Source organism: Zonotrichia albicollis, chromosome 10 (genome assembly GCF_047830755.1).
Source record: "Zonotrichia albicollis isolate bZonAlb1 chromosome 10, bZonAlb1.hap1, whole genome shotgun sequence".
NCBI classification, from domain to species: Eukaryota; Metazoa; Chordata; class Aves; order Passeriformes; family Passerellidae; genus Zonotrichia; species Zonotrichia albicollis.
The window spans coordinates 15,552,505-15,580,479 of NC_133828.1; the positions used below are offsets into that span (position 1 = coordinate 15,552,505).

At 37.8% G+C, this 27,975-nt stretch overlaps 1 protein-coding gene across 8 annotated transcripts in view; it reads right to left on the minus strand.

Moving 5' to 3' along the window:
• Positions 1 to 322: 322 nt before the first annotated feature.
• The window catches only part of TFPI (tissue factor pathway inhibitor), a 132,447-nt gene continuing 104,794 nt past the window's right edge, over positions 323 to 27,975 (minus strand). For 7 of the 8 annotated variants that reach the window (XM_074548165.1, XM_074548167.1, XM_074548169.1 and 4 more), the window contains 8 exons: positions 24,613 to 24,732; positions 17,257 to 17,457; positions 12,133 to 12,171; positions 8,650 to 8,838; positions 7,415 to 7,573; positions 6,846 to 6,938; positions 1,162 to 1,344; positions 323 to 808 (listed from right to left, as the gene is read on the minus strand). In XM_074548165.1, coding sequence (XP_074404266.1) covers positions 696 to 808; positions 1,162 to 1,344; positions 6,846 to 6,938; positions 7,415 to 7,573; positions 8,650 to 8,838; positions 12,133 to 12,171; positions 17,257 to 17,457; positions 24,613 to 24,732 — 1,097 coding nt within the window. In that variant the 3' untranslated portion in view covers positions 323 to 695. The remainder of the gene's footprint in view (positions 809 to 1,161; positions 1,345 to 6,845; positions 6,939 to 7,414; positions 7,574 to 8,649; positions 8,839 to 12,132; positions 12,172 to 17,256; positions 17,458 to 24,612; positions 24,733 to 27,975) is intronic. The other variant, XM_074548166.1, reaches the window with a different exon arrangement.

Below are 27,975 nucleotides of genomic sequence, written 5' to 3' on the forward strand. Positions count from 1 at the left end.
TATTTAGAATGCATAATTTTTTAACAATTTCAGCAGTAAAGCTTAGCCATGAGTCTGGATCAGTAACAAGGATAAAAATCAATGATCACAACACATACAATTTTAAATCTTTCAAAAAATTTGCCACTCTGTTTTACACCTTTACAGCTTTAACACTCCCTTTATGGATTTTCATGGGTTAATTCTGATTTCATATCCATTTTACAGTACTGTAATTTAACTCAGTGGAGTTAAATCTAGGCCTGCACAACCTAAAATAAATCTGGTTAAAACAAAAATCCAGTACCTATTTCCTTTTCTATAGCAATGCACCGGTCTTTTAATCGATGACTGAAACAATCATGCTTGACTAGTGATTATTCTTTCACAAGTATTGTGCTTTCTTTAGTACAAAAATAGAATTCAAAAAGAATAAGGTAAGAAATTAAATCTGAATTTTCTTTTCAGTTTAACCATTCAATGCCACCGTTTATTGTCCTGCTGCAGCTCTGACAATTATATACAAGCAAACAGCAATTTTAAAACCTTTAGCAAAGAAAGAGGTAATGTTTATTAACATAGTTGAGGAATACATAAAAAAATATAAGCAGCTTAGTAATATATAATCAAAATAATCAGTAAATATATTTTAGTGGTGTACACTGAAGGTTTTCATTCACAGGTGAAGAGCGGTTTACATCACATTTCCATAAAAATCAAAGTTGCATTGCTTCAGGCATGATTTCCAGGTCCAGGGCCTTTACTGGCTGTTTCTTTCTTTTTTTCTTGATTCTTATTAATCTTCTTTCACCTATTTTCTTATTGAATCCTAAAGGTAAAATTAACAAAGTAACATTAGAAGACATCCAAGATTATCAGAAATAAGAGACAAGGCTTGTTTCAATTAATCTTAAAAAAAAAAAGAACATTGTCTTACCTAAAATCTTCATACGCCTGACCAATGCCAAGTTGTGCTATTGCTGTTCCTTTACACTGCACTTACTGTCCCTCCTTCTCTCTCTAGCTCTGTACCTCTCCTGATTTCCATCCTCACTTTGCTGAGACTTCCAGCTGTTACATTTGATCAGTCCAATCCTCGCTACCAAAAGTGGCAAGAGAACGTTTTGACCCGCGCAATATTTACCTCTGAGCCATAGCCGGGGGCAGTAGCACTTCCCATACCTTTCCTGCAGATCCTCAGACACGACTTCCTGGAGACGAAATTATTCTCGTTCCCACCACAGCCGCTGTAGCTGAATGGGCGACACCTTCCAGTGGAGAAGTTGTAGAAAAATCTCAATTCTTTGGCTCTGCAAAGCCCTCTGTCCATGGGGGTCATGCACAAGGAAGGGATAGCAGGGGGTTCTGGAAGTACCAAGAAAAACAAGGTGAGACAACACTGCAGTGTTTCAGTTTTATGCCAATATTATTTGAAATTTTTGCTGGCAAATGTAATTCTGCTCTCCTGAAAATCCAAGATACTTGGCATAAGCATCTTTTATGGTTAAAAAAAAAAAATAAAATAGCACAGTAAAATGCCATCCTGTCTTTGGATTTCCAGCAGGAGCTTACCTGAAAGCTATACCTTTACTTGTGTTGTTAGTGATAAAATTGCCATTTCTGCTATAGGAGAGATTGAGGCATTTCAAGTGAAGCATTTGTAGAAAGTGACGTGAAATAAATTAAATGTGGACAGCTTTAAAAATGTGATAAATATTTCCAATAATGAATGGAGCAAATCACTGTTAGACATTCTGAAATCAAGGAGAAGGTAAAAGTACCCAGCATTTCCAATGTAAGACTCAATTCCTCAGTGCTGAGTTTGTTGAATACTACAGAAAACTTGACCTAAGTACCAGGGTCTTTCAGCAGCCATTGAGCAGCTACAAAACACTAGCTTGCAACTTGCAGAATAAAAAAAACACTGAATGTGAAGAGCAAGTGCACAAATGAATGGAGATGCTGGTGTGTTAGTGCTGCTGGCAGGATTTTACCATTCCAAGGAGAGGCTGCTGGTTTGCTCCTTCAGGGGGGCTGCAAGTGAGAACTGAAACACTGGAGGATGAACCTGAGGTAGCCAAAGGACCTGGGCACTGGAACAAGTTCAAGAAGCAAATCCATGCCAGAATTCCCAAACCTGGAAGAGCTCCATCATCTATCACCCCAGAGCGACTAATAAACAAAATAGGAACTGGTAAAATTGCTGCACAGGCTGCAAGAAGCTGAATGGGAGCCATTATGGGAGCAGTTAGGTGGAACCCAAAAGAGCACCATTTTTCCTCAGGAAACAGCAGTACTGGGTGCATAAATTCAATAAATGAATGCATAAATGCAAATGTGAAGCCGCTCAGATGGAACTCTTGAAGATACAAAGCCACACAGAAGGAGTTCAGTGGAAAAACAAAGCTAAAATTTGAGGAAATCATTTGGGTTACTGCAAAGCTGAAGACATCCTGTGGTCACAAAAGTGAGAAGCAGATGAGCTGCTGAAAGCAAGAAGTTATGCATTAAAACCTGGACCAAGCAGGAGGCTGAAAAATATTCAAAAAGCCCATGCTGCATCTTAGGTGTCTGACATATGGTACAGCTGCTAAAACAAAAGGTTTATCTGAAATGTAAAACAGCTGAACAGTTGTGGTGAAAAAGTATGAAAAATGGCTGGGAAATAGAATGGCGTGTTAGCAACCTCATACTATTTAAAAAAAAATTCTGAAAATTAGAAACTGAGTAATGAGTTGCTTTTTTGATATAGACTAAGTTAGTTTCAAGTTATAAAATGAGAACCTCAACTTCTTTTCATAATTGGAAGATCAAATTTCACTCTGGGTCCAGAGTACAAGTCCACAATGTGATAAAATCTATATTAAACCTACTGGTTTTTTTATAATGAAGATGGTAGTTAAATTAACTAAAGCAATGCTTTTGGCACTGCTCTGAGAACTCTTGAGCCTGGAACTAATTTCATCTCTCTCTCTAGCTGAAGAGGAGGGTAGTTCCCAAAGCATATGTTCAGCATGGCTTGCCTATTAAAACCTGCTAATTTCTGAGCCTACAAAGAACAGAGCAGAAAGGCTTGCCAGTGAGCAAAGGGCCAGACAGCACAGGCTTGTTAATTATAACAGAGAATTCAAATACACACTTTGTAATGCAAATTACTTATCTGTTGTGTAGAATTCTCCAGGGAGTCCACAGTCCCCTCAGGAAGGAGTTCCCAACAATGATTGCAAGATTTGGGGGAACCATGGAGCCAGTGATGAGATAAACAAGGACTGCCTGTGTATGCACAGTGCACCAGAGAGCCAGGTGCTATTCAGAATCCCTCTCGTATTATTCCCAAAAATTATGTTATTCCTTGCCCCTATCAGTCAGATAAATGCCTAAAATACCAAACACTGTTCCTTGTTTATCTTCAAAACACCTGCATGTTCTTCACTCACAGAAGCAACCAGCCCATGAAGAAAAACCTTAATTTTGCCACCTAGAGCCATTTTTTCCCCAAAAACCCAGTATTTTAAAATAAAAACTAAGTAACTTATCATAACTTCCTCTATCACGAAGATCATAAAATTTATCCTGAATTTTCCTGAATGTTTTGATTACTAAAATACTTGACTTCAGGTAAGCAAAGAAGAAAACATTCCCTGTGTCATGCCCAGTGTGTCTATTGGCAGGACAATGTGAAAGCCTGTAAGGCAGTGTGTGAACAGTGTCACCAGGACATTACAACAGTTGAGTTGTCTCTGTTCACCTCCAGTTCCTCAAGCTGTATTTATGGATGTGATGGAACAGAAAATTGAGCTGTTATGTCTATTCTTGAGTTTCTCTCCCAAATGTTTCTAATTTACAACCCTTTTTTTCTGAGAGTTGCTGAAAAGTTTTCTCTCCTGCTTCTTTTATGAAGAAAAAAAGAAAATAAAAGAAGCAGAAGTCCCACAAGCCCCAAAACCACATAAAAAAGAAGAGGTACACATTGTATGGTTTAAGATTCAGTTCCTATAATACAGCCCTTTCCTGAATGCCATCCCCCTGAGGTATAAACAGATGACATGATCATAATCTCTGAAAAATCAGAGATTAATCAATCTCAGAATCTCTGAAAAATGCACATCTAGATAAAGACTCACAATTATCAGAAAGAACCCCAACTCCAGGCTTTGCAGGGCTTGTGTGACAATGGGCTGCTAATAATGATTGACACTAGAAAACAAGTTTGAAATTATCTTGGGAGGAAAGGAAATGCAGTGAGCGCTATTCCTCCCCAGACACAAGTGTGTGACACTCATGAAACTTCAGGTTTATTGCCAGATTTTCAATATGTGCAGACTTCAGCTCCTCATTTCTGGTTGCAGCAAAGCGAAAATAAAAGAATCTTCAAGTGGACAGGCTATTACAAAAATAATGAGTCAGCTGCACTTGACAGTAATCCACAGGTATAAATTGGTGCAGATCCATTAAAGCAAATAGAACTGTGCCAATTTATATCAGCAGAAGATGACCCTGACTCTGTACTCACAGGACCTGCATCCTTGTGCTATTCCAAATTCGCTGAGCTGAAAGTTGACTTTTGATCCTGTCTCCCACTCAAATCTCCCAAATCAAATGTAGGTATACTGCTTGCAATTTTCTACCATAGATCACATAAAATGAAAGCTTTGATTCTTAGCCTCACTCTCTCTTAGTTTGCACAGAGTAAAAGTTATTATAGATGTTTCAGCAGAGGGAGACCAGAACTATTTTCAATCTCTGCAGAAAGTTCATTACTGAGAGTGCTAGAAACTTTATGTCTATATCCATGGTTTGCTTTATTTGGCCATTTGTTTATAGAACAGTTTATTCTTCTGAAAATCAACAACTATATTGTAAATCTAAAAACCTGATATTGTCACAGAGTTACACATAACAAAAATTTTTTTTTTCTTAAAATCAAGATGAAATAGCTTGTCAATTGTAAGGTGAGGTATTCTATAAGAGACAATGCCTTGTAATTTTTTAAAGTGTAAATTAACTAAATTACATTTAATTTTTTAAATGTTCTTTGAAAAAGATACATAACCAGGCCAATCTACATAGCAAATAGATATTACAATGGCAGATCAATTTGCCTATGCTTGATGGACATCAGCCACTCCATCCCAAATAGTTCACCCAAATTCCTGTCCCTCACAGAAAGCTACAGACAGTCATCCTGCACATTTGTGTGACCTGTCTCTGCCCTGGAGCTTCACTTTATAGCTGCACCTCCAGAAAGAGCAGCAAAGGAGACAATGTTCTCCGGGTCTCTGTGGAGAAATCAGCTGTCAGCTTTGGCCCTCTAGTGGGATTGCCAAAATCACCTCATTTCAGCCCATTCCAGCAGCCTGAAGGGTACAAGCTGATAAACAGAGCAGGAGGCTGCATGAGGCAGATAAGAGCAAGACAAAGGTCACACAATTAGGATGAACATGTTGGATCTTCAGACTTTCCACTGAAATTCCCTGGTCCTTCCACAGCTGTGCTTCTCACCCAACCCATCTGCTACACTGACTCTGTTCCATCAATCTTCAGTTCTCTTTCTTTTACTCTCAAAGTCTGCTGTGCAGGAAAATTCCCTGTTGCTGACACAATCAAAACCCCTTCCATTTCCTCTGAGAAAACAGTGAAGCGTGCTCCTTTCCTGGTACAGGTTAGCTCTTTGGAAGATTATTCATACTATGACTAAAAACTTTCAGGGAATGTGCTTGCCCCTTAATGCCCCTAGACTTACTACCAGACCTGATGTAATTCACAATTTTCAGTAAAATAGGCTGCCAAAAGCTTTACTGTTTTATATTCATTCATTTAAATTACAGAGTTCATGGATGCTTGGCACGTGGCAAACAACACAACTGTACAGAAACTTTCATCAAACCAGCAGTGCTTATAGATTACAGTGCAGGCAAAAATCAGAGTACAGCACACACTCATGCTTTATTGGACACTCCATTCTAAGCAAAGAGCACAGGAATGCCACCTACACACCTGTTACCTTACAGAACATATAAAATGCAAAAACCTTAGCAAGTCTCTATGTCATCACTCAGTCCTCAAAAGTGCAAGCAAGTGCAAAAGCAAAAAACCAACATAAATACTTGGTGAGAATGCTCAGGCTCTTTCCAACTGTTGGTTGCTTCCTCTTGCACAACTGTGGATCATAAAAATGACACACTTCAAATTCAATCACCCTGCACAGTGTGAGCAAGCAGCAGCCACCTACAGTGGACAGTGTCCAGCTGCTGCTACTGTCAAAGCTTATCCCTCCTCAGTAAAAGGGAATCCAGAGTCCCATCTGCATTATAATACATAGTGCAAAAATACCTTGGAGAGACATTTTAAATTAATGAAATTAAAATTAATTACATTCATTAAAGCATTTTAAACTAATTCATACTCATTGTGGTTATACTCAATCCAAAAGTGAGGTTAATGTAGTCACAGTGGAAATAAAAACATTTTGGTATTAAATATATTATACTATGCTATGTTCTAAAACCCAAATGTCCTTCTTTAATGGATGAAAGGAATTTAAATCACTTGCCTACTAGATTCCCACAAAAATACTGATTTAGACTGAAAGAATTATGCAGCACTTCTTTTGCTCTTTGTATTAATCAGGCCTTTAGGAAGTGCACACTTTTAAAAGAGAGTGGTCAGTCTTCCACTCATTGATCTTTCATAAATATCACTAAGTTGCGACATATTCTTTTGCTTTGGCTTTCTCTGCTTATCAAATCCTTTGGCAAAGATCAAAACCCATTCTTTAGTCTCAGGAATGTTATAAAATGGGTTGAAATGGAAATGCAATCCATATAAAAGACTGAGAGCTAAGAACTGCAAAAGCCAATTCTTACCAAAAAAAATGGGGAACTGGTTGGGCTCCTCCTTTGGGGAACTGCTGTTCAGGGTGTTGGACTCCTCATTTGGAGCAGCTGGCAGTGAATTACCTAAAAGAAAAAAATAGAGACCGTGGGTGTGAAAGAGTCAAGGGTGGGATATGCAGACACATCCAAGCTCTGGCAATCAGCTGTGATTGGTACCTGCTGGCCCTGCTCAAACCCACTGCTGATGCCAGTTGCCAAGCAACATCTCTAAGGCCCAAAGGCTCAGGAAACTCAGGCTGCTGAAGCAACTCTGCAACAAGTTCCTTTTTCTTCCTTAATTTTACTGACGTAAAATTTAGATTGCACACAGCTTGGTAAGGTTATTTTTATATTGCCAGCAGACAGTCTAACCTTTGCAATTGTAATCCTTTTGCAAAATAAGTACTGCTGGCAAGAAAGTGGCTCTGAACTACTTTTAATGTTAATGACTTCCCTGTGCTCAGATATGTCCAGTGACATACAAATAAATAGGGAAAAATCAGTGGACAAACCAAGGAGCATCAAAGGCTTGGTTATAAACAGCAAAAACAAATTCTTACCAAAAATCCCAGGAGACTGGCTGGGTGCTTCTGCTGGGGAACTGCTGTTCACAGGGCTGGGATGCTCTGATGCTGGGGAACTGCTGTTCACAGGGCTGGGATGCTCTGATGCTGGGGAACTGCTGTTCACAGGGCTGGGATGCTCTTCAGCTGTAAGAGCTGGCAATGAATTTGTTAAATTAAAAAAAATAGCGAAAACTGCTAAGAAAAAGCAAACAAAAAATGGTAACGATTCAATAGATCAAAAAATAAAAAGCTTTAATCTATTTAGGCCATGGCAACCCTCTCTTCTTGGATGTTAATGCACATTTACATGAGGTTGTCATTTTAGACTAACATCATGAAAAAGAATATTCTGCAGCTTTTAGTCTATAAGGTAAAAGTGGAATCACAGCCCAGGAAGAAATGCTTCAGCAAAAGTAGGGAAAATCCACATGGCTCTATATTTATAATTAAAAAAAAATCTTTAGAAAGAAGCATAGTGGGTCTTTTCTACTCTAAGTGTGAATAAGCTCGAGTTCCCCTTGCCAAAATGACAGCTTAAGAAACAGTGCTGGAAGAAGGCCCACTAGAGACAAGCAAGATAAAAAGATCTGGAGGCTCTTGGTGGGAAAATGTATTCACATTATGAATAAAATGAGGCACTTGGTGAAGGGAGAGGAGCTCTGAAGGTCACTGTATGTCCTGATGCAGAACAATTCATTGGAATGAGCAGGACAAGGAAGCAAATGACTGATCTGTGGTCAGTCTGAGTGGCTTTGGTAGCCTAAGCTGCACAGCCAAGTCATTCCCAAGGGACACACAGGTGTTACAGGAATCTCTGGTGGGAAGCTAGCAATACACAGTGAGTTAAAAATTCCTCTATGGGCACCTCTTGTCATTACAAGACTTGGTTTGAAAGTAGTATATGCAGACCTATGGGTTAAAAACATACACAAGTGTTTAATGGTATTATACAGCCCAAAAAATGGCAGATTTTAGGTTAGCTGTCATGAGAAAAGTAAAAATGTAGGAGTCATGTAACATTCCTTAAATAGTAGCCATGAATCTTTTACTCCATACTTTACATTTTGGTACTTTCATTTAAAGATATGTATAATTACTGTAAATTTCATATACAAATTACTGCCACCTCAGGGCACCCTAAATTGTCTTTTTTCCATGCAAAATACCTTCAAACCACAGCATTTTTTATACAAGAGTAAAACGAAGAGTGATTAAAAACATCAACTCACAGTTGTCTTGGCAGGTATTCTGGCACTCCTCCAGACTCCTGAAGTTGTTCTGGTTTCCTAGGCATCCACCATACTTGAATTTCTCACACAATTTTGTCTCTTTGTTGTAGAAGTACCTGGTGAAATACCCTCGGCAGACCCCGGGCTCTTGGGCGTGGAAGCAGAAGTCAGGCTGTCCTAGAAACAGTGCTAAATGATGAACAGGGGGAGAGAATAAAAGAACTAAAATGCATCCCAAGACAACAGCAGATCTGCAGGAAGTTTACAAAATAAACCTGTGACTTTGGGCTAAAGGCCAACTATAAAATAACTACTGTTTTTTTGTTTGTTTTGTTCTAGATTTAATTATAATAATATTTAATTGAATAATTATATGAATAAACCGGTAAATGCACTAAATGTTATAATAATCAGCAAATACAAGTATAAATATAATTATTAAATATAACTATTAAATATATTGTATCCTAATATATTATTTAATTATGGTAATTATTTAATTAATTTTATTCTATATTTAATTATTTATATTTACATTGGAACCTTATAGGGGTATTTACTGCTCTGTTCAAGTAAGCACTAAATTACATATTGCAAAAGGTCAACTAATGAGTCCTTTAAAATTCGAAAACGTTGATGTTCTGAGTTGAAAATGAGTTTTTATTCTGATTTTAAAGAAGACCTGAACCTCAGGGATTGCTTGCACCTAAGTACACATCCTTGTTATTTATGTTTCCCTCAATGTTAGCACAAAGCAATGCTTAAATAGAAGAAAAAAGGAAGGAGTTCTAATATAGAACAGAAAAATTATCTAGCAGAGAGTGCAGTTTGTCTAGGCAGTTTATCCTTGCAAAAGGACACTGAAAACAGGGAGACAGAGCAGCTATCCTAAAATATTTCAGTCCCAGCTCGGATTTTGCAATCAGTAACTACAATATCAACCAAGGAAAAGTTAACAAATAAACATTGCATAATTTGACTGAATATCACAGCATGATATCACATCCTTTGGCAGGGAAGAAAAACACACAGACATATGACAATCCCCAAAAGTCAACTCCATACCATATTCAGTTTTTTCTTAAAATAGTATGCTTAAAATCATGGTAACAATACAGAAATATATGCAGAGGAATTCTCAGATTCTTGATAATAGTTTTTTTGAAATATGATTCTTGTCTGAGCTCACTTGCTGAGAAAAGTCTACTTAACCATCATATAAGAAAATCCTAGCAGGTGTAACATATAAAGGCCTTCCTTAGCTGTGAAAATGCACATATGCAAATATAGAGACTAAAATGGTGTGCAGCCAGCTGTCATTAAAATATATATATACACATATATATACGTGTATATTTATATAACAATAACTTTGAAATTCCTAGCATTTTAGAAGTATGTTATCAACTTGCAAAGAAGTTAATCCTATAACACCTATTTAGGTAGGCACATATTCAAATTCATTGCTAGAACAAGATGATTATTAAAGGCTACTGATGCACATGTGCAACTTATACAAAATATTATAATAGCTCATAACGAGTGTTGTTCTAAGAATTAATTGGCAATATATTGCATTTCAATTTTTTTAATACTTCATGAACAGCAAAAAATAATTTTCAGAGATCACATGCAAAATTAAATCACTAAAATATTCTTGAATAAAGCAACCAAATCAACTGTTTTTAGCATTCCTGAATGGCTTAATTTTGATTCTTCCTTACAAATGTCATGCTCTGCCAGTGAGTGTAATCCACAGTTCAGGTGCTTCACCTCTCTCACTACACAGAGGCAGCACCTGTTGATGTGCACAGATTCAGAAAGCTAAGCCCACAGAGAAATAAATTTGAGAAATATGTGCAAAGCACATGCTGTGCTTTCAGCTGGAAACACAGGTGAGGCAGGAGCCCAGACAGGGAGAAGCACCAGGAGTATCTGTTCCATCTCCTAGGAGCTCACAGAAAACAGGAGCTGCAGAAAAAATTCTCTCATCCAAAATTGCACAATACTGTGAAATAACACAAAGGGATTATTAGATAGATATGAACTGAAAAAGGAAGGCAGGTAAAAATAAGGGTGTGCAAAGTAGGCTACAGGACTATGACAGCTTCTTAAAAACAGATGTATTTTATTTAGAATAGCCTTATATTATAATGGTTCTTGCAGGTTCTTGCAAATGAAATTAAGTCCAAATTAGATGAGCTCATAGCTAACTTTTACAGCCACTTTTGAAGAGAGAGTTCATGAAGGCAATACAATCCTAACCACACAAACCAGTACTGTACTTTTAAATGCCACATCTTTCTCTAAAGGCTCAATATTCAAAACTTCATTAGTGGAAGCAATGGTACATGTGCAATAATGCTGATGATAGCCATGGGCTGAATTTTACAGGATGTGTTCTGGTTTGTCATTAAAAGCAGGGAATTAGGGTCAGCCCTTACAGGAAGTAGTGCCAAAGTCTGCAGCATGTGTGGAAAATCAACCTTAGTAGCTTCCACATATAATCATGACTTTTTGTAACACATTAAGAATAGAAAAGACAGGAAAACAGGAAAAGAAAAACATTATCTCATATGAAAATATTTCAAATACCATTCTGTAAAGATAGGTGATTCGATTATAGTCTATTTCAAAATGTAAATGCAAATGTTTGTGTTTCTGCAAGTTGATAAGTGCACACCCATTCAGGGATGAAGGAGAGAAAGCAGAAAAAGAGGAGCTGACTTGTGAAAAAGAGGAGAAAGCAGAAAAAGAGGAGCTGACTGTGTTTGTGGAGCTCTGGCTGCCCACAGTGGTGAGTCTCCAGTGTGCAAAGGGGAAGGGTATAGTAAGTTTTCACAAGCTCTACTCTGAGTGTTAAAGTGAATTATTCTTGTTAGGAACATCAGTTTTCTCAACAGACCAACGGTGTTCCAGTAAGGGACTCCCAATTCTTTAACACTGGCTATTTTGGAAGTCTGGAGTATCAGGAATTTAAAGTTCTGTCAAAAGTCTGTCCCTTCAGGAATGGATAACTTGCTCCCCTGTTTGATTTGCAATTAGGACATCTGCCCTAACCTCTGGTAGCTCCTCCACAGACAACACTTAAAGAGTTCTGTTTCAGATATTTTTTCCCTACTTTTAGAAAAGTAAAAAGGGATTAGTACAAAGCATTTGGCTTGTTCTCAAAATGCATGATAAGAGCTCCCCATCGTGGCTAATTATACCATGCTTGAACCTCTGCTGAGTTCCTCTTTTTACAGAAAAAAGAGAAATTATGTATTTATTTTGTGGAGAAGAGATTGCAGCTACCATCTTCAGTGACCACAACTGTCCTCAAATTCTTTGATGAAGACAGAAGAAGATTTGGCCTAACTCATTTTAAACTGACATTGCTGTTTTTGTTAGAAGATAAATTATGTATTGTTCTGGGCTAACAAAAGAAGAAAATACACTCTTTATTGTGTAGAGAATCTTAAATTATGATGTAAATATAATTACCTTTCTTATTTTTTGCTAATGCCATCTTCTGAGGAAATTCTGCAAGAAAAATAACAATAAAAGTATTTAGCAAACGCAGACCTGTTAAGTCACACTTGTGATACCAGTGCGTTTAGAAGTGACAGTGAGCAGTGAGAAGCAAGAAAACAGAATTTCTTCCTTTTCTTCTTTATTTGGGAAGTAGCACTAAAGCTCATTGTGGAGAACTGAAGTATTATTTCCCTTGTATAGGAAGATCTGCTGTTGTCAGTATAGCAAGTACTGAAATCAAATTATACCAATTTAGAATTGAATAGGGAAATTACCCTTCTTGCTACTGCACCCAGGATCCTGCATCATGCAATCTCACTCCTCAAAAGAGGAATAATTAGCAGACTAAGAACTTGACTGCTGTAGCTACTAATACTGCTCATACTGTGGAGCTGGCTGAGGGAGACAGCAGGACTTCCCTCATCCTACCCAATTCCCTTTGCTCTGCCATCTAGGGCCTGAGTGAAGATTTCCTCATGCAGTTAATGATATTAATTAACTGCAACTGGCCAAGTATTTCCAGGTATCCCAGAAGGCTGGAGATGAAAACTTTGTGTGTGTGGTTCTCTCCATGCACAATCTGCAGCAAAGTTGTTATTGTCATTTTTAATGTAGGAGCCTGGGTTTTATTGTATCAGCTTGAGAAACTGGGTATCTTAATTCAACCCCAAATTCCTTTTTAGAGATGGAAAACAAACCTGTTCCTTGTAGGAGACTGTCTAATCATAAAACTGAGAAAGGCCGACAATATTTTGACAGCTGAGAGAAAGGTGGCCAGCAGCTTCTGGACTCTGCCTTAGTCACCTTATTTGCATTGCTTCATGATTCTTGTTTTGTACTTTACTGCCCTTTTGGATCATAATTCTACCCTAGTTTTCTCTGGAAACGTGCTGATGTTATATTTTCAAAGCAGATCTGTTGGGTAGAAATTCTGTCATGACACATTTTTCCTTCCACCTCTGGGACAATGCAGCTGTTGCCCTTTAAAAAATATTAAAGGCATGGCACGCACTTCAGAGTGATGCAGCATTTCTTTGAACAGGTTTCCAGCTTTTCCTATTAGTAGGAGGCTTGGCCCTCAGCATTTAAACCCATGACCTAAACACGGACACGCACGTCAGGCTGTTCCACTAATCTCACTCAGCTGTCCCCTTCGGGGCAAAATCAGCAATCATACTTTGGCATGTGATCTCCACTCTTCTGGCAGAGAAAAGGAAAATTTCATTGTGAGTTTATACAGGCCTAGAATATCTTAATCCTAGTACCATGTCAACAGGGTTTTTGCTTCTGGTTTCAGTCAAAAATCCAAATCCGAGTTGGTTTCTTTTCTGTAAACAAAGTGTATTTCTTAGTAGATCCACTCTAAATAATGGACATTAGAATTGCCATCATGACCAGAACCATTTATCAGAGCAGGTATTTTCATAGTAGCAAGCTTAAGTAGCCTAAAATTTATGTTCACTGCCTTGAAAATTAAGGTCTTTGTGCGAGTGATGACATTTGAGATTATACTCATATCCAGTAAACGATGACACCCAAAGGCAAATTCCCCTTAGAAAGTACTTTTTCATTCCCTGAAGTTATAAGCACTGGGCACAAGAAACAAAAAATACAGCTCATTTCTAGGAAGCCTGATTCAGAAGTACTCATCTTGAATCTGAGCATTGTCTTGGAGAGCCTTAGAGTGGCCAGCCTGCAGCTGAGCTCTCTCAACTCTGCTGTACTGACATCAATCAGTTCTGCCTGGTGGCTTATTGATTCCAAACTGTTAACAAGTTATCTTGATCTGGTAAGTCCTTCATGTTGGCTCATTTATTCTTGCAGTTGTGCTCAATAGTGAAAAATCAAAAACTTTGACTGATCGCATTATTTATTGTGAATTTTTGCATATATTAGATAGCTGCCCTTGAGCTTATTTTTATCAATACTGTTCTCATTTCTACAGTCACTAAATAGTCATCTCCTACAGTAATAAATACTGGAAATGTAAGTAAGATGAATACAACTATATACTACAATACTGCGCAGACTGAGTTAGAGTTAATAAAAATTCACAGAATTATACAGAGTTTTGCTGTATTATGTTAGCAAAAGGGAATAATTTAAGGGTTTACTTTGCTTTATGCCTGATGGTCTGCAGCACACTGTATGTAACACTAAATCATTTTATCTGCTCTTATCCACTCAAAGAATACAGAGATCATGAGCCTTTGTTTTTCTTTTTCCTCCACACAGATCCAGCTCTTGGAGAGTCTTGGCTCACTGTTAGTCTTACACAGAAAAATGTATGGGCTGAGTACCAAGATGTAGACACTAAGCCAGTTCTCATTTTAAATAACTTTCAGTTTTATACTATAGAGTTATGCCAAAATATGCCAGTACAGGATTTGGTCTACAAGATCTTTTCCAGATCCAACATGTGTGTCAGAATCAAAGTAACACTAGGTCCCTTCCAACTCAACTTATTCTCTGAAAACAGCAGCATCAGATGGAAGAAATAATGTGATAAATCTTCATTCATGACACCTGATTATGGCTTTTGGACACTTAATTCCAAATTCTGCATCTATCAGCCCAGCCTTTTCCCTTTTATTCCTCTGTCCTAGCCTTTAAGCTGAAATTGAGGACAAACACACCAAATTTTCTGTGACAGGAAGTGCCAAGTTTTGGAAGAGATTCTAGCAGGTGCAAATAACCCCACTGCAAGCATGGTAAAGATGCTGTGGGTCCTGCTGAAAGCCCAAACCAAACCTTAGCTGGAAACCACCAAGAGCCAGCCTGGTGTCAGAAAAAGAGGAGCTAATTCACATCCTAGACTCCAGGCCCTCCTGAAACTGAGTGCTATTCAAGGAAATAATAATTTTCAATTTTTTATCATGAAAGACTTTACTCTTTTAACTTGGTGGAGTCATAACTAGAAACAGATTCATGATCTGTAATGAATTCCTTCTTTCTTCGATTTTCTGCCCAGAAATGAGATCTGCTCCCATACAATAGTCTGTAAGGAAGATGTTAAAACCTATGATTTGAATTCTATCTTACTCTGGTATTTTTTTAAACTAAGGTATGATGAATCAAAGGCACAAATAGTATAGCTTGGGGAAGGAACAGTGTTGTAAACAGCTTTTATTCTTGCCAATTGCTAAAATACCAAATACAGATAACTGAGCACCAAAATAGTAATCTACACTTCTGGAAGTATCTGAGACTTCAACATGAAAAGAAATTCATTAGGTTCTTTCCCTTTCCAGCCACTTCAGGAAGATTTTGCTTAAGATCTGTTTCAGATCAAAGTAGGACAGAGGTTCTTGAATTTTGTATGTGCTTGCATGTAGGGCAAAATGTTTTTCATGTCAACCCTTTTTCTTCTTTTTTTTTTTTTTGCATTTGAAATGCTAGGTTATGTTATTTAGTATTTAAAGAATTGTGATTTCTACATACCTCTTTCTTGATGGGATGCCATTCTAATAATTAATATTAATATCATCACCACTGTGTTTACCCAGGTATTGCACCTGAAAACAGAGCAAGGCTATGACTGATCCTTGCCACTTCTTCCCTGGAGCACCTCTGGTCTCTGAGGCTTATTAGCAGGATCTGTCCAGAAACCATCAAAAGGTAAGTTTCAAATTAATCGGTAGAGTAAAATGCACTGGAAAATTGTCATCCCCTTAAAAAATGGAGTAAAATTTTTGACTTTGACCTGTTCTTAGTGAAACTCTGTAGTGTTTTGGGTTTTGTTTCCATTCTGATAGAGAGAGCTTTGTAAGCATACAGTTATTTAAAAGCAAACTTAACTAAACAGAAATTATGGTGGCACCAGCAGATCAGGAAAATAGATCTGAAAGGTAAATAATATCTTGAGCTAATACGTGGTGAGTAAATAAAATGTGCCAAGTCTCCTCTTGGGAAAGACCAAAGGCATCGAGGCCAGGGCTGCTTTCAAGGTATATGGAAATGGCTTACTAACATTTGTAGATTGATAAAATTAGAGGCATTAAAACTAACAAACACTCTTGAAATACTACTTTGGGTAACGCGCAACCAGCTCCAGCCATTATTGTAACATTGCAGTGGGAGACGGATACTTTGAGATTTCTAGATAAATTTAGCAACAAGAGGCAGAGTAATTTTGATCAGGAAATACAGATGTGTTAAAAACAATTTAAAGCCTGACCTAAACACTATGTAGACATAAATTTTGGAAGGGATGGAAAAATTAGGTAAGAGACATTTACATTTGTTGCCAGACAAAACCTGAAGCTATAAATTACTTTGTCATATATGCAGTCAGCTTTGGTCAGAAAACCCAAATAGGAGCTTCTGAAATAAATTTTTTAATCCGAAATTTCTCAGAAGTATTTTTTGTAACCCATAAGAACCTGCTGTGCTTGCAAGTGGCCCTATACTAATCCTAGAACATACAAGTCTTCTAATTTTTATCCACTTGTGTGAGGAATGTGTCCAGTGCTGAAAACCTTAATTACAAGGATGAATTTTAATAGCAAAACCAGCATTCACAATACCCTTGGTGCACATTGTGCTGTGTATAATATGTTAGATCTCATTTTCTTTTTTCCAACGACTAAATGAGGAAGTTTCAATAAAACAAAATTGAAAAATAGCCATAAATGGCATTTTTAATGAGAATTATCTTCTACTGTAGCAGTAATTATGCTGAAGCAGAGAAGATGGCCAAAATTTTGGACAACTTCTATCAGCTTCTCAAGGACAAACCTGGATTAGATATTCCAAAAGCTATAAAGAACATCTTTGTTACCCACCAGCTTAGCCCTGCTTCAGAATCAATTTCACTTAAGAACTCATGCAAAACAAGGTTCTAGCTAGAAAATAAGATTCCTTGCCTTGGTGCCTCAATTCCACAGGTACACTGCAAAACCTACCTGTCTTTCCACACCACGTAAAATAATTCAGATGATTACAACCTACTTGGGAACATAATTAGAGGAATCGTATTTCTGTCATAATAGGAACTGAATAGGGTTTCTACTCCCCAAATTCAAGTGGTTTGTGAATGAGAAATAACAGCTGGAAATGAAGGCTTGGTAGGAGGGTGAGAGAATGGGTACTGGCCTTTTGGCACACACTTCTCCTGGCATTCCTCCAGCGTCAGGAAGTTGTTCTCATTGCCATGGCATCCACCATACTCAAACACCTCGCACTTGCGGCTCTTGATGCTGAAGAAATAGCGGATGTGGATGGCTTTGCACGGGCCTTCGTCTGCTTTCATGGCACAGAAGGAGTGCACCAGCTTCAGTGGAGGCAAACCAGCACCTGGAGCATGGGGGAGAAGCAGAATAGCTGAGTTAGTTTGCTGCACACTGCAGGGTGTAACTCCCAGATGAGGCTGCTTATGTGTTCTGCTAGAGAGGCACTGCACAACATCTGCCTGCAGAGCTCCCAGCACACTGAACAGATGTCAAAAGAAAAACATCATCTGCATTGGAACACAGATTCCTTTTGATCAATTCAAACGTGTGGCTTCAATTTTCCACCAAAACAGCTCACAGTATAAACTTCAACTCCTCATCACAAACCTTTAAACAGTCATGGAGCGTGGCTGAGTCACAGGAGCTGGGGTGCAGTGCTGAATAACAAAAAGACACAAAGACCACCAGGGCAGAAAGGTTTTCTTAGGCTCTCTTCCATGCACTGCTCCCAGAAAAGTTGGCTTGTAAGGTTTGCCAGGGAGCAGTGTGGGATGGCCAGAGGCCTGCAGAGGGCATCCCTCTCCTGTCAGATGGCACTTCTCTGGGACACAAACCCTGCTGGCACCACTGACAGGCACCAGACTTCTTTTCCTTTCATCCCACCGTTCTTGCATCACAGCTTTCAACAGCAAACTAGAAAGTCAAGACAAAACAAAGCTGAACGTTTTCAAATTGTGCCATTTCTGTCTTTCAATATCTACTAGGTCAGGGAATGTTCTATATAAATTTTCATAGGCATTGTGAAGAACACTACCAAAGTTTCACCCTGTCAATGTCTATAAGGAAATTCTGACCAACAATCCAGTTCCTGATACCATTCCCTTACAAATATATGGTTTACTACATATTTCTGTTTTGCTTTTCCAAGACAGTATTATATCCTAGAGGGTTTTGAAAGCTCTACAGAGCTTTGTGGGCTTGCCATAGGAGCCAGAAGAACAGACCTAAGGTTCTTCATTCATTCTCCTACAGCTGATGTCTCAGAACATATATGCAAACATATCTATCTGTGCTCTTTGCAGTGGCCCAGGAAGGAGACAAAAAAAAGGAAGAGGAGAAGAGTTTACATGATCATGTAAGAAGAGTTTACATGTTTACATGTAATCATTACAGATTCCTACTTTTACTATTTTAGCTTTCCAGTTTTAACTAAAGGAATCCACAAAAATCAGTCTTTATGACATGGTTAAAAGGGAACTTGTGTACTTACCACCCACCTGCTCTGTGGATATCTAATTTTAGCAAATTAGACAAACTTTGAATTAAAATCAAGGAACTGAGATAAATCCTCATAAGTACTGAGGTCCACAGAAGTTTACTAGTTTTATTCCATTTGAGCCACTTATGACTATTAAACCTCAGAAAAGAAACAAATTTCCGCACTAAAATCTTTTAAACAAAAGTATATATGTCCTTGAAACACTAAGAACCTCTATTACACAATAACTACCAACAGAACAATCAGAGCACACAATCAGGTCTTCCAAAAGTGGGCCATTTGGTATTAAAATACATATAAAAAGGACTAATTAAAAAATTCTACTTAAATATTCAGTCCCCAAAATAGTTTGTGACTTATGCCATATTGGTGAAAATACATTTTCGGATTTTGAAGCTGGGTATATATATTTGAAAATATTATTGAAGACCATACAATAGGAAATATTGATGAAATAAAATTAATAATTGTAAGAGATGTTAGATTTGGTAAACTTGCTGTCAAGCTCAGCTTGCCAAACAAGATTTCAGAATTCATTAGTTGGGTCTTCCTGATCTCACAAAGATTTGGTATTTAGAAGTCACAATAAATGCCAAGTTGGACTTCAAAGGTTCTAAAGTTCTCCAAAAGGCATGGGAATCCTTTGGAAGGGGCTTAAAAAGGCTCAACTTAAAAAGCTGAGAGAATACTGCATTGCAAAATGAAATTTTGGATTTCCCCTGCTCAGTAACAGGGAAAAAAATGCCTTCAAAACACCAAAGTTTTCAGTAAGTTATGAACTCACTTCTGAAATGTTAAATCAAACACTCAGAGCTCCACAGAAACCAATCCAGCTCAGATGTGGTGGGGGTGAGGGCTGGCAGCTGGTCTATGAACACATCATTTTCTTGGCACCCAGAAATGAGATCCCCTCTGTGACCTCTGCCAGTGACCCAGTTCAGTCTACAAGAGGTTGTGAAAACTCACCAGGTTTCCTAACCACCGAAATTTCAGACACACAGTTATGTCAGCTCATTTTCTTGCTGCATTGCACCACCCCAGTGTGGTGGGCTGTCCAAACAAAAACAGCATGCAGGCATTGTTGCAAAACTACACCAAGAGGATGAACAAATGGCTTAGCAGAGTTCATCCTGGGAACTTCCTGCTCTCCACTCCTAGCCCGCTTCCCACCAGACCCACGGAACAAAATCATTGTTTTGGTTACCTCCTAAGGCCTTTCCCCTGCAGTCACAGGGATGCTGCTAACCACTGTCAGATGTCCTGACATCTGCTGAGAACATAATGACTAACTGTGTCACACTTCTTGGCAATCACTCAGGTTCCTAGGAATGCTAGAAAGCTGCCATAGTTTGAGTAAAATCTGTACCCTATCAAAGCCCCAGGGGCCAAACCCTCCAAGTCCAAACAGTAACCAAGTGACTCTGAAGAAAGAGCTCTCCAAGGGATTGGTCGGAACTGAATCATTCTTCTGTCTGGAAACAGTGAAAGAATTCTTCCCCATTATTTTACACCTGGGAGCACTTAACTCACACAGATGATATAAAATTAGCTTTCCTTCTCAGATTAGAGCAGCAGCTGAGAAGGCAAGCGGGAGTATTTGCCCACAGACACATATCTGCCTGTACTTGTTTCATTTGTGGAATATACCTTGACAAAATTAATTCTTAGTATAAGGACTCATCCTCTGCTCTTGAACACTGGGAAAAACTGTTATTACATTTTAGGTGTTAAAGGCGCAGGATATGACATTTAGTGAAGATGTCTGTCAGGAAAGTCAGTGAAAATTCCTCAGCAGAAACAGAGGAAGATAACACTTGAACGAATATTAATGGAATTTCTCATCCAAGTAAAGTAAAATTCTGAGCAATCTGAAGCAGTCAGCTCTAGGATTTCACTACTCTCCTTGTATGACAGCCTTTTTTTTTGGTAATATGCTGCCTAAATATTCTTCATTATATACTAAATAATTAGTATATAATGAAGCCTTGGTGGTGCAGCAGCTGCCCTGCACTCCCAGCACCAGCTCAGTAGCCCAAACCTCTACCTATTCTCTTTTTATTGGAAGATTTTATCTCCTCTTAATTATCTCCATGCTAAATAAACTCCTTTCTTCTCATCTTTTTGTTGGCCTTGCTTTCTAATCCTCTCATAACTCTTATTTGGATGATTCCTATTGGTCTGGATCCCTGGTAAAATGTGCTGCTGAGAGTTGAATATAATCCCCTACCTGACACATTACTAGTGGCAAATAGAGTGGAATAATTGTCCTTTGGTTTCTTCCTTAATCCAACACAAAATTCCTTGCCTTTTGACATTGATTTTAATACTAATCACTTTAACATTGAATTAATTTTGTAATGCTCTGTAACTTCCATTGACTTTCCAGCAAATAGAGCCTTGTTATAAAGGTGCTTCAACATTAATATTCCATCTTGTATTTATGACTGCATGAATTCTCCTTCTTAAGTATAGCACATTGCATGTGTCATTTTACAAAATTAATTTAAGCCCCCATGTTAGATCTAGTTCTGTTGGATATTTATTAGTCATCTAATTTAGGTACCTGGTCCAGATACATTAAGAATTCCTGTATAATTGTAGGACTGTACTAGCTAGAGCAAGACATTTTGTTATAAATACACTAAATAATGATTACAGCTGATATTCACTGTCACACAGAAGTTATTATTTCCCATACTAAAACTGGAAAAAACCCAGCAAAATCTCCTCTCCCTTGTTTTAAACGTTTTAATGTAATGGCTCCCTTACATGAGCTGTGTGAGCCCTAAACACCCATTGCTCTGCGTAACAGTCCCTGCACTCCCCAGTCTGTGTTAAGACCCAAAGTAATGCCCATGAAATGGCTGACAATGGCTCATTGCAGGTATTTTTGGTCACTCCTTTCTTCCTCCAGTCCTTCATCCTTCCTGCTTTTTGCAGCTGTCAAACAAGATGGGACCAGGACTGTTCCTGTACAGCACAGCCGTTCTCACCTTTGTTGTCGCTCTCATGACAATTTTTGCCACTCAAGGGGACACCCCTCTCATTTCAGTGCAGTTTGGACTCCACTCTCATTTCAGTGCAGCCATTTCACTGAGAGAGCTCCAAAAAGCTGCAGGCAGTCCTGATGCTCACCTGAGCACAGGTGATCCAGGCAAGGCTCTGTTATCACTTCACTAGAAAGCAGGGCAGTGCTACAAGAGCAGTAGTGAATGATGCCTCTAATCCTCTTACATTAGTACCAGTGAAAACAATACCTTTCCTCAGGATGTAGGCATAACAAAAGGCTCTAATTTGGCTTTCAGACTCTTGTGGATGATCTGCATGGCTGCTTGATAAAAATACTTCCCTGTAATTAGGAAAATGAACTGATTTCCATACTGCACCTGAAGCACAATAAATATGAAAGGTAAGCATTATGGAGGAGCTGCTTTTCAGAACCGAGAGATATGAATTGGGAGAATAAAGATCACAAGTATTTATGAATTTTTACGTAAAAATACTTTGTTTTAGTTTGCTTAGGTTATGTGTTCTTAACTTTGTAAGAATTTCCATGGTTATCCTTAATTATAAAGATATGCTGTCATCTTTCCAGCCTTCCTTGGCAATGTCTCCCTTTGATAAGTGGTATCAATACCAAGCACCTTGTCACTAATGAATAGCTGTTGCTTTTCTCTCCATCTTTGTCAGTTGACAGCTTCCCACCCACACACTGTTCAGTGCTCTTCCTACCCTGTGTTTCCTACATTTTTTTATAGGCAGGCACATTTATTCTTGTCATGCCTTCACATGTGAATAAAAGCACATTCAATTTGTGAGTCATTTTCTTCAGGCTTTGGAACATCAGCTACAGTGCTGCCTACCACATAAGGGATTGATGAACAATATGCATAACCTGGTTATTTTTATACCTTTCATTTTTGTTATTACACTTATCTATTGATGGAAAAAATGACAGATTTTGCTGGAAGAGAACAAATTAAAAATATTTTCATTACATTGGGCTTGACCCTGCAATCTTGATTATTACTGCAATTAAAATAGACAAAAGTCCACTTCTTAAATTCACAAAGCACATATAGTCAATGTGATCCAAAAGTATGACATTAAAAATAATGGATGCACAGAATTAATTTTATCCTTTAATAGCTGAAATTTATGGAATGCTGGGATAAAATGTCATTGCTTTATAATCATCTAACATCAAAAACAAATGTTATCAATGATATTGGAGCCCACAAAATTTCGACATGTAATATCTGAGTCCAGAAGTTAATCTTGAGAAACCACAAATAAAATTTTAATTAACAACAATGTAAATATTTAGTGAAAACAGTACAGCAAAAGCTTTTTTATTATAAACACTACAACTGAGTCCTCAGTAGTCACAAAAACAGGATCCTAGTTTAATATCTAAGCCTCACATCTGATGGGTTTTTACTTCAGAATTAAAGCCAGAAGTCCAGAATTGTTTCTCTTGCTAAATCAGTTAGTGGTCACATAATCCTAAGTAACCAGTTGCAAAATAACCATTGAAAAAATAATCCCCAGTAAAATGACTATTTAATTTCCTTGAGATTATTTACTTATTTTCTTTTATAAACAAAGGAAATAGAGAAAAAAATTAAGCCATCAGATTTCTTGTTATGGTGACAAAATGTGCAAGCTGGTTTGGCCTTCACGACCTGCAAGCTTGGCTAAGAATTTATACATCACTAAGAGGTTGTGGAGCAAAGATAAATGTGGCTTTGCCCTCAAACAAAAAGGGCATTTTTGTGCTTCAGAGTTTAAAAGAAACAAGTTTGTTCTGCATGAACCAGTCTTTACTACTCAGCCATTCTAGTCATACACTTCACCTGGAACAGCAAATACATTAAATTGTAGTGACTAATTGTGACACGGTGCTATCTTAGTATAGCCATGACTGTGCACAACTACTATTTCTGGCTCAAAGAACACTGCTGCAAAAGTCTGATAGAGAGAAATAATCTGGATGGAAATAGGACAAAAAATAGAAAAAAAGGTTCCCCTTAGCTTCACTTTCATTTGCCCTTCAAAATCAGACTTATCAAACAAAAGCATCCACTCCAGAGTCTTCTGCAGCTTAGGGAAGTGATCACAGTTTCAAGTCACTTCCTCAAAGGAAAAAGGAATATTTTAGTGTGGCCCCAGCAGAGTATGTTTCCCTCATCTTTCTCAGAATTGTTTGGGAACAAATTGAAATACCCTTCGCAATGATATCCAGTCTAGAATTCTGAGAGATCTTAATTTCAGTGAAGTAAACAATGATCTTACCATGATGAAAAATCAAGAACCTCCCCATTTCTAACAGTCACACTGGTTTTCTAACAAAAATTTTTGACTGGTGAGTTTTCAGTCATTGAATTGTAGAATATCCAGAGCTGGAAGAGATTAACAAGGATCAAGTCCAACTCCTTTATTTATTCAGTGATATCAAATCCCTTGGGCAATACAAAGACCTTCAGTTAAGGCCCCAAAAAACTACCAGGACAGTAATTGTATAATCTTTAAATCCAACTTTGCAAATTAACTGTGACTCAAGAATCTGTGCATGGAACAGAGCAACATCAATCTACAGTGGCATTAATCATATTTTTGCTTTTTCTATGTGAGGAAATAAAGCCTGAGTAACCAGCTCTGTTTCCTTGCCTGAACGTTGAACTTTTCCATGCTGCTAAAGCAGAGCTTTAAAGGAATCATCTTGACATCTAACCCAGTGTTTGATCAGGATTAGATGTTCCAAATAGCTTGGTAAACAGAAGCCCCAGCAGAAGGCAATTTTGCTAAAGTTTAATAGATAATTATAAGCATCCCTCCTAGTTATACACCATTTTTAGCTGAGTCCCAATTTCTAAAGTTTCCCACAAAAGTTCTAAAGTACAGAATTACATCTGTAGTGCACTTTAACATAGTGGGCATTGTTGTTTGAGTGTTTGGGTTTTGTTGGTTGAGTTTTAGGTGTTTTCTAGGATCTCTTACCCACAACATGCTCTTCTTTGCTGCCATCCAGCTCAGCAGTTGCGTGCCCGGCGATACAGAAGAGCAGCAAGATCAAGGGTGAAGGTGAGGAACATCCCTTCTTTCTCCCCTTCATTTCTCCTGTGTAACATAAAAGTGAGAATTGACAAATTCAGTCAGATTCCTTGAGCATTCTGCAAAAGTTAGTAGCAGGGCAGTGCAGAGCCCTGTGGGCAGACACACAAACTGGGAGCTTTGGAGACAATGTGAGCTCTTTTAGGATAAGCTTCTTGTAAGCACAATGAAACGCAAGACAAGGATTGCAAGTCTCCTGTCCCAGCTCCAGTCCAGGTTAGAGAAAATGCTACTGCTTTCATTCTAAGCCTCAGGTGAAATCACCTCCTGGAGCACATCATGACAGAAAATGTAACACTTGGTACTTTTAATGTCCTGGCCATTAATTACACAATGTAGTACTGCTTGCCAACTCAAATCATTCCAAGTTTTACTCCATCTGCAGAACCTAGATTTATTACCACAACATTTTCAAACAAATGTTTAATCATTTTATAATTAGCAAGCTCCCAAATTACTACATACCATTTCAGAGGAATCAGTGAACTTTTTGCAGTACAGGCTTCAGCGCCTTCAGCAGGATTTTCTATCTTGTGCATCTCTTTAATACTGAGAACCTCACCTCTGAACTCAAGTTCAGAGCTATTATTTTTCACTTTCGAGTAGTGCAATCATTGACAGACGAAAAACACTTTTATTCCATGGCAGCTGGCATGTTCAGGTTGCTAAAGATGAGGTTATGCACGCACACATGAAATTAACTTCAGAAAACTTTTGCTTTAACTTTTTTAGAAATTTTTATTTTCCAACTAATTAAAAGTTCCTTAAGGATCTCTGGATTTTATCAGAGAATAGACCCAATATCTTTGTTACCAACAGATTAATTCCCTATTCATAACCCCTAGTTCCCTACCCTCTTCTCCTAAAGTAAAATACATTTTTTTGTTATGTTAATTAATATTAAGTAAATAAAACTTAAAATCTAAGGGCTAGGAAGTTCCCAACCTTCAGACACTCTTTGGTCTTGAGTGTTTTTGTTTACATGTGAAGACAGCATGCTCTTCACCAAATCAGGGCCACAATTCTCATTTCTCTCTAGAAAACTTACCAATTTTTCCCTCTTGCACACTCAGTGTTTTCCCAGCTTGCAGCATATCATAAAAAGAAAATTAATTCTTAAAAACAACTCTTGGTGAAATCATGAGCAGCACTATTTAGGTAATTTTTAAATTTGACAATGCCCTTTAGAAGACTTCAGTATATAATGTAGGGAAAACTACTGAGGGTTCTTCCTTTTTTATAATGGAACAAAAGTTTTGGTTTTAAAGGAATTTCTTTTTTAGCCAGAAAATATGACCATGGTAAATTCATCATAATGCATTTCTGCCAAAACAAACAAAAAATTGCATGTCTTTGATTCCTTCTAGAGCCAATTATTAAGCCTAACTTCTACAGGAACAAATAAAAGGCTTTATCCACATACAGTTTGGCAAAACACTGTGCAAACTAATACAGATCTCATTTTGTGCTTTTAATCATGATTTTAAAATCTTTCCTCAAATACTATTCTTTAACTCTGCAAACAGAATTGCAAATTATTGCTTTCTAGCAGAGATGGAACAACTTCTCTTGGATTAGAAACCAATGCACAAGTTTTGAAATATCCCTAAATGGAAAAAATGAGCAAGAGCTAGAGTATTTTTCAAAGAAATAGAAATAGCATCCTTTATAATAATTCTAACTGGAACTCCAGTTTTACAATCCCTTATATACAGTTTTTTAAATACAAAATAGACAATAACTCTGTACATGGTAACCTGAAGTAGTCCAAGACTGTGATTTGAGAGACGTCTGATTTGTGATGTTAGTTTGACATCAGCTGAAATTAAAATAAATCCACAACTAATGAAGATGATACGGAGAGAAACATTAAGTAAAAAAACTCAAAGAACTGCACAGACAACTATCATTACAATATAAAAAATTTGGTGATCATTTGACATTGTCTAGGCTCACTTAAAGCAAAACTACCATCAAATATTCAGATTGGATACTTAGATACAAAGCAATAACTTTCCAACTGCCTGGTTCCAGTGAAGTCACTGGAATAAAAAATTACAAAATACATTTGTAGTTTTTGAATTACATGGGAAAGAGAAATTTCTAGCAAATTGTTTTCCTTAGAAGTAATCATTGGCCCACTTGTGGCTCTTCATAAAGGAAGTTGCTAATTATCCACATGGATTAATTCCATGTTTGTCCCTGAGCCCTCATTTTCCATGTTTGAGTTTTTCCAAACATGCCATCAAAACTCTCACTAGTTCAGCAAAAATCTATTTGAATTTGGGTTTTTATCACTTAAGCTGAAGCTTTGGTTCCTTCTTCCAGGAATCCACAGAGTACAGATTTAGATTGCAAAATGTAGTAATTGGTTTTTAGTGAGTTATCCCATATTCTCAAAAGCTTTTCCCCAAGCAGAACACAGGCAATGAGGCAGAAATGGAAATCCTTAATAAGTTCCTATTTTCTTTTAAATTTGGAAACAAAATTGTGTGTATCGTGAGCTACCATACAGCACTGTCATTGCATGTTTATGAGGACAAATTACTGTATTTGTACAGAGAACAAAACCCTTCCCAGGGTACAGTATTTCTATTCTTCCACTCAACTCCTACATTTCCCTTAAAAGGAAGGGTCAAAAGTGTGTCAGAAGTGGGGCATCCCCGTGCTTGGGCCAGTTCCCGACAGGAGCCATGCAGGCTGTGCAGCAGCATATCTGCCTTGCTGCACGGCCTCCTGAGCAAACACAACCTCCTCCATCTTCCTGCTGCCCTTCCCAGGAGGTCACACAGTCCCACAACATTGGGTCAGCTTTGGGGGGAGGTGGGATGAGTGGGGCGAAGGTTTTGGTCATAAAATCCTTAAATCCTTCCGTAGTCTAATTATTTCTTATTATTCCTGAAGGAAGAATAAAATCCCAGATCAAAGCGTACTTGGCACTGGATTTTCAATTAAAACCCAAACCCTCTAGAAAAAGTCCAGGTTTTCTGACTGGATGTTCAGCTGCCCAGTAACAGAACTTTAAAGCTGTAAGCCTCTTATGATACTGGTATAATTTTTTTTTTTTGCACTCTGATTTTTTTGTTGTATTTGTATGGAGTGAAAAATTCAAAATACTTAAACTATGATATTTGGCTCAGTAAAATGTCAAATGCACACAATGGTGAAAAACTGTGTGTAATGAGAAAAATAGGAAATGTTTCAATTTTAAACAGGTCATGTTTAACTGTCTGATTATTTCAGCCACAT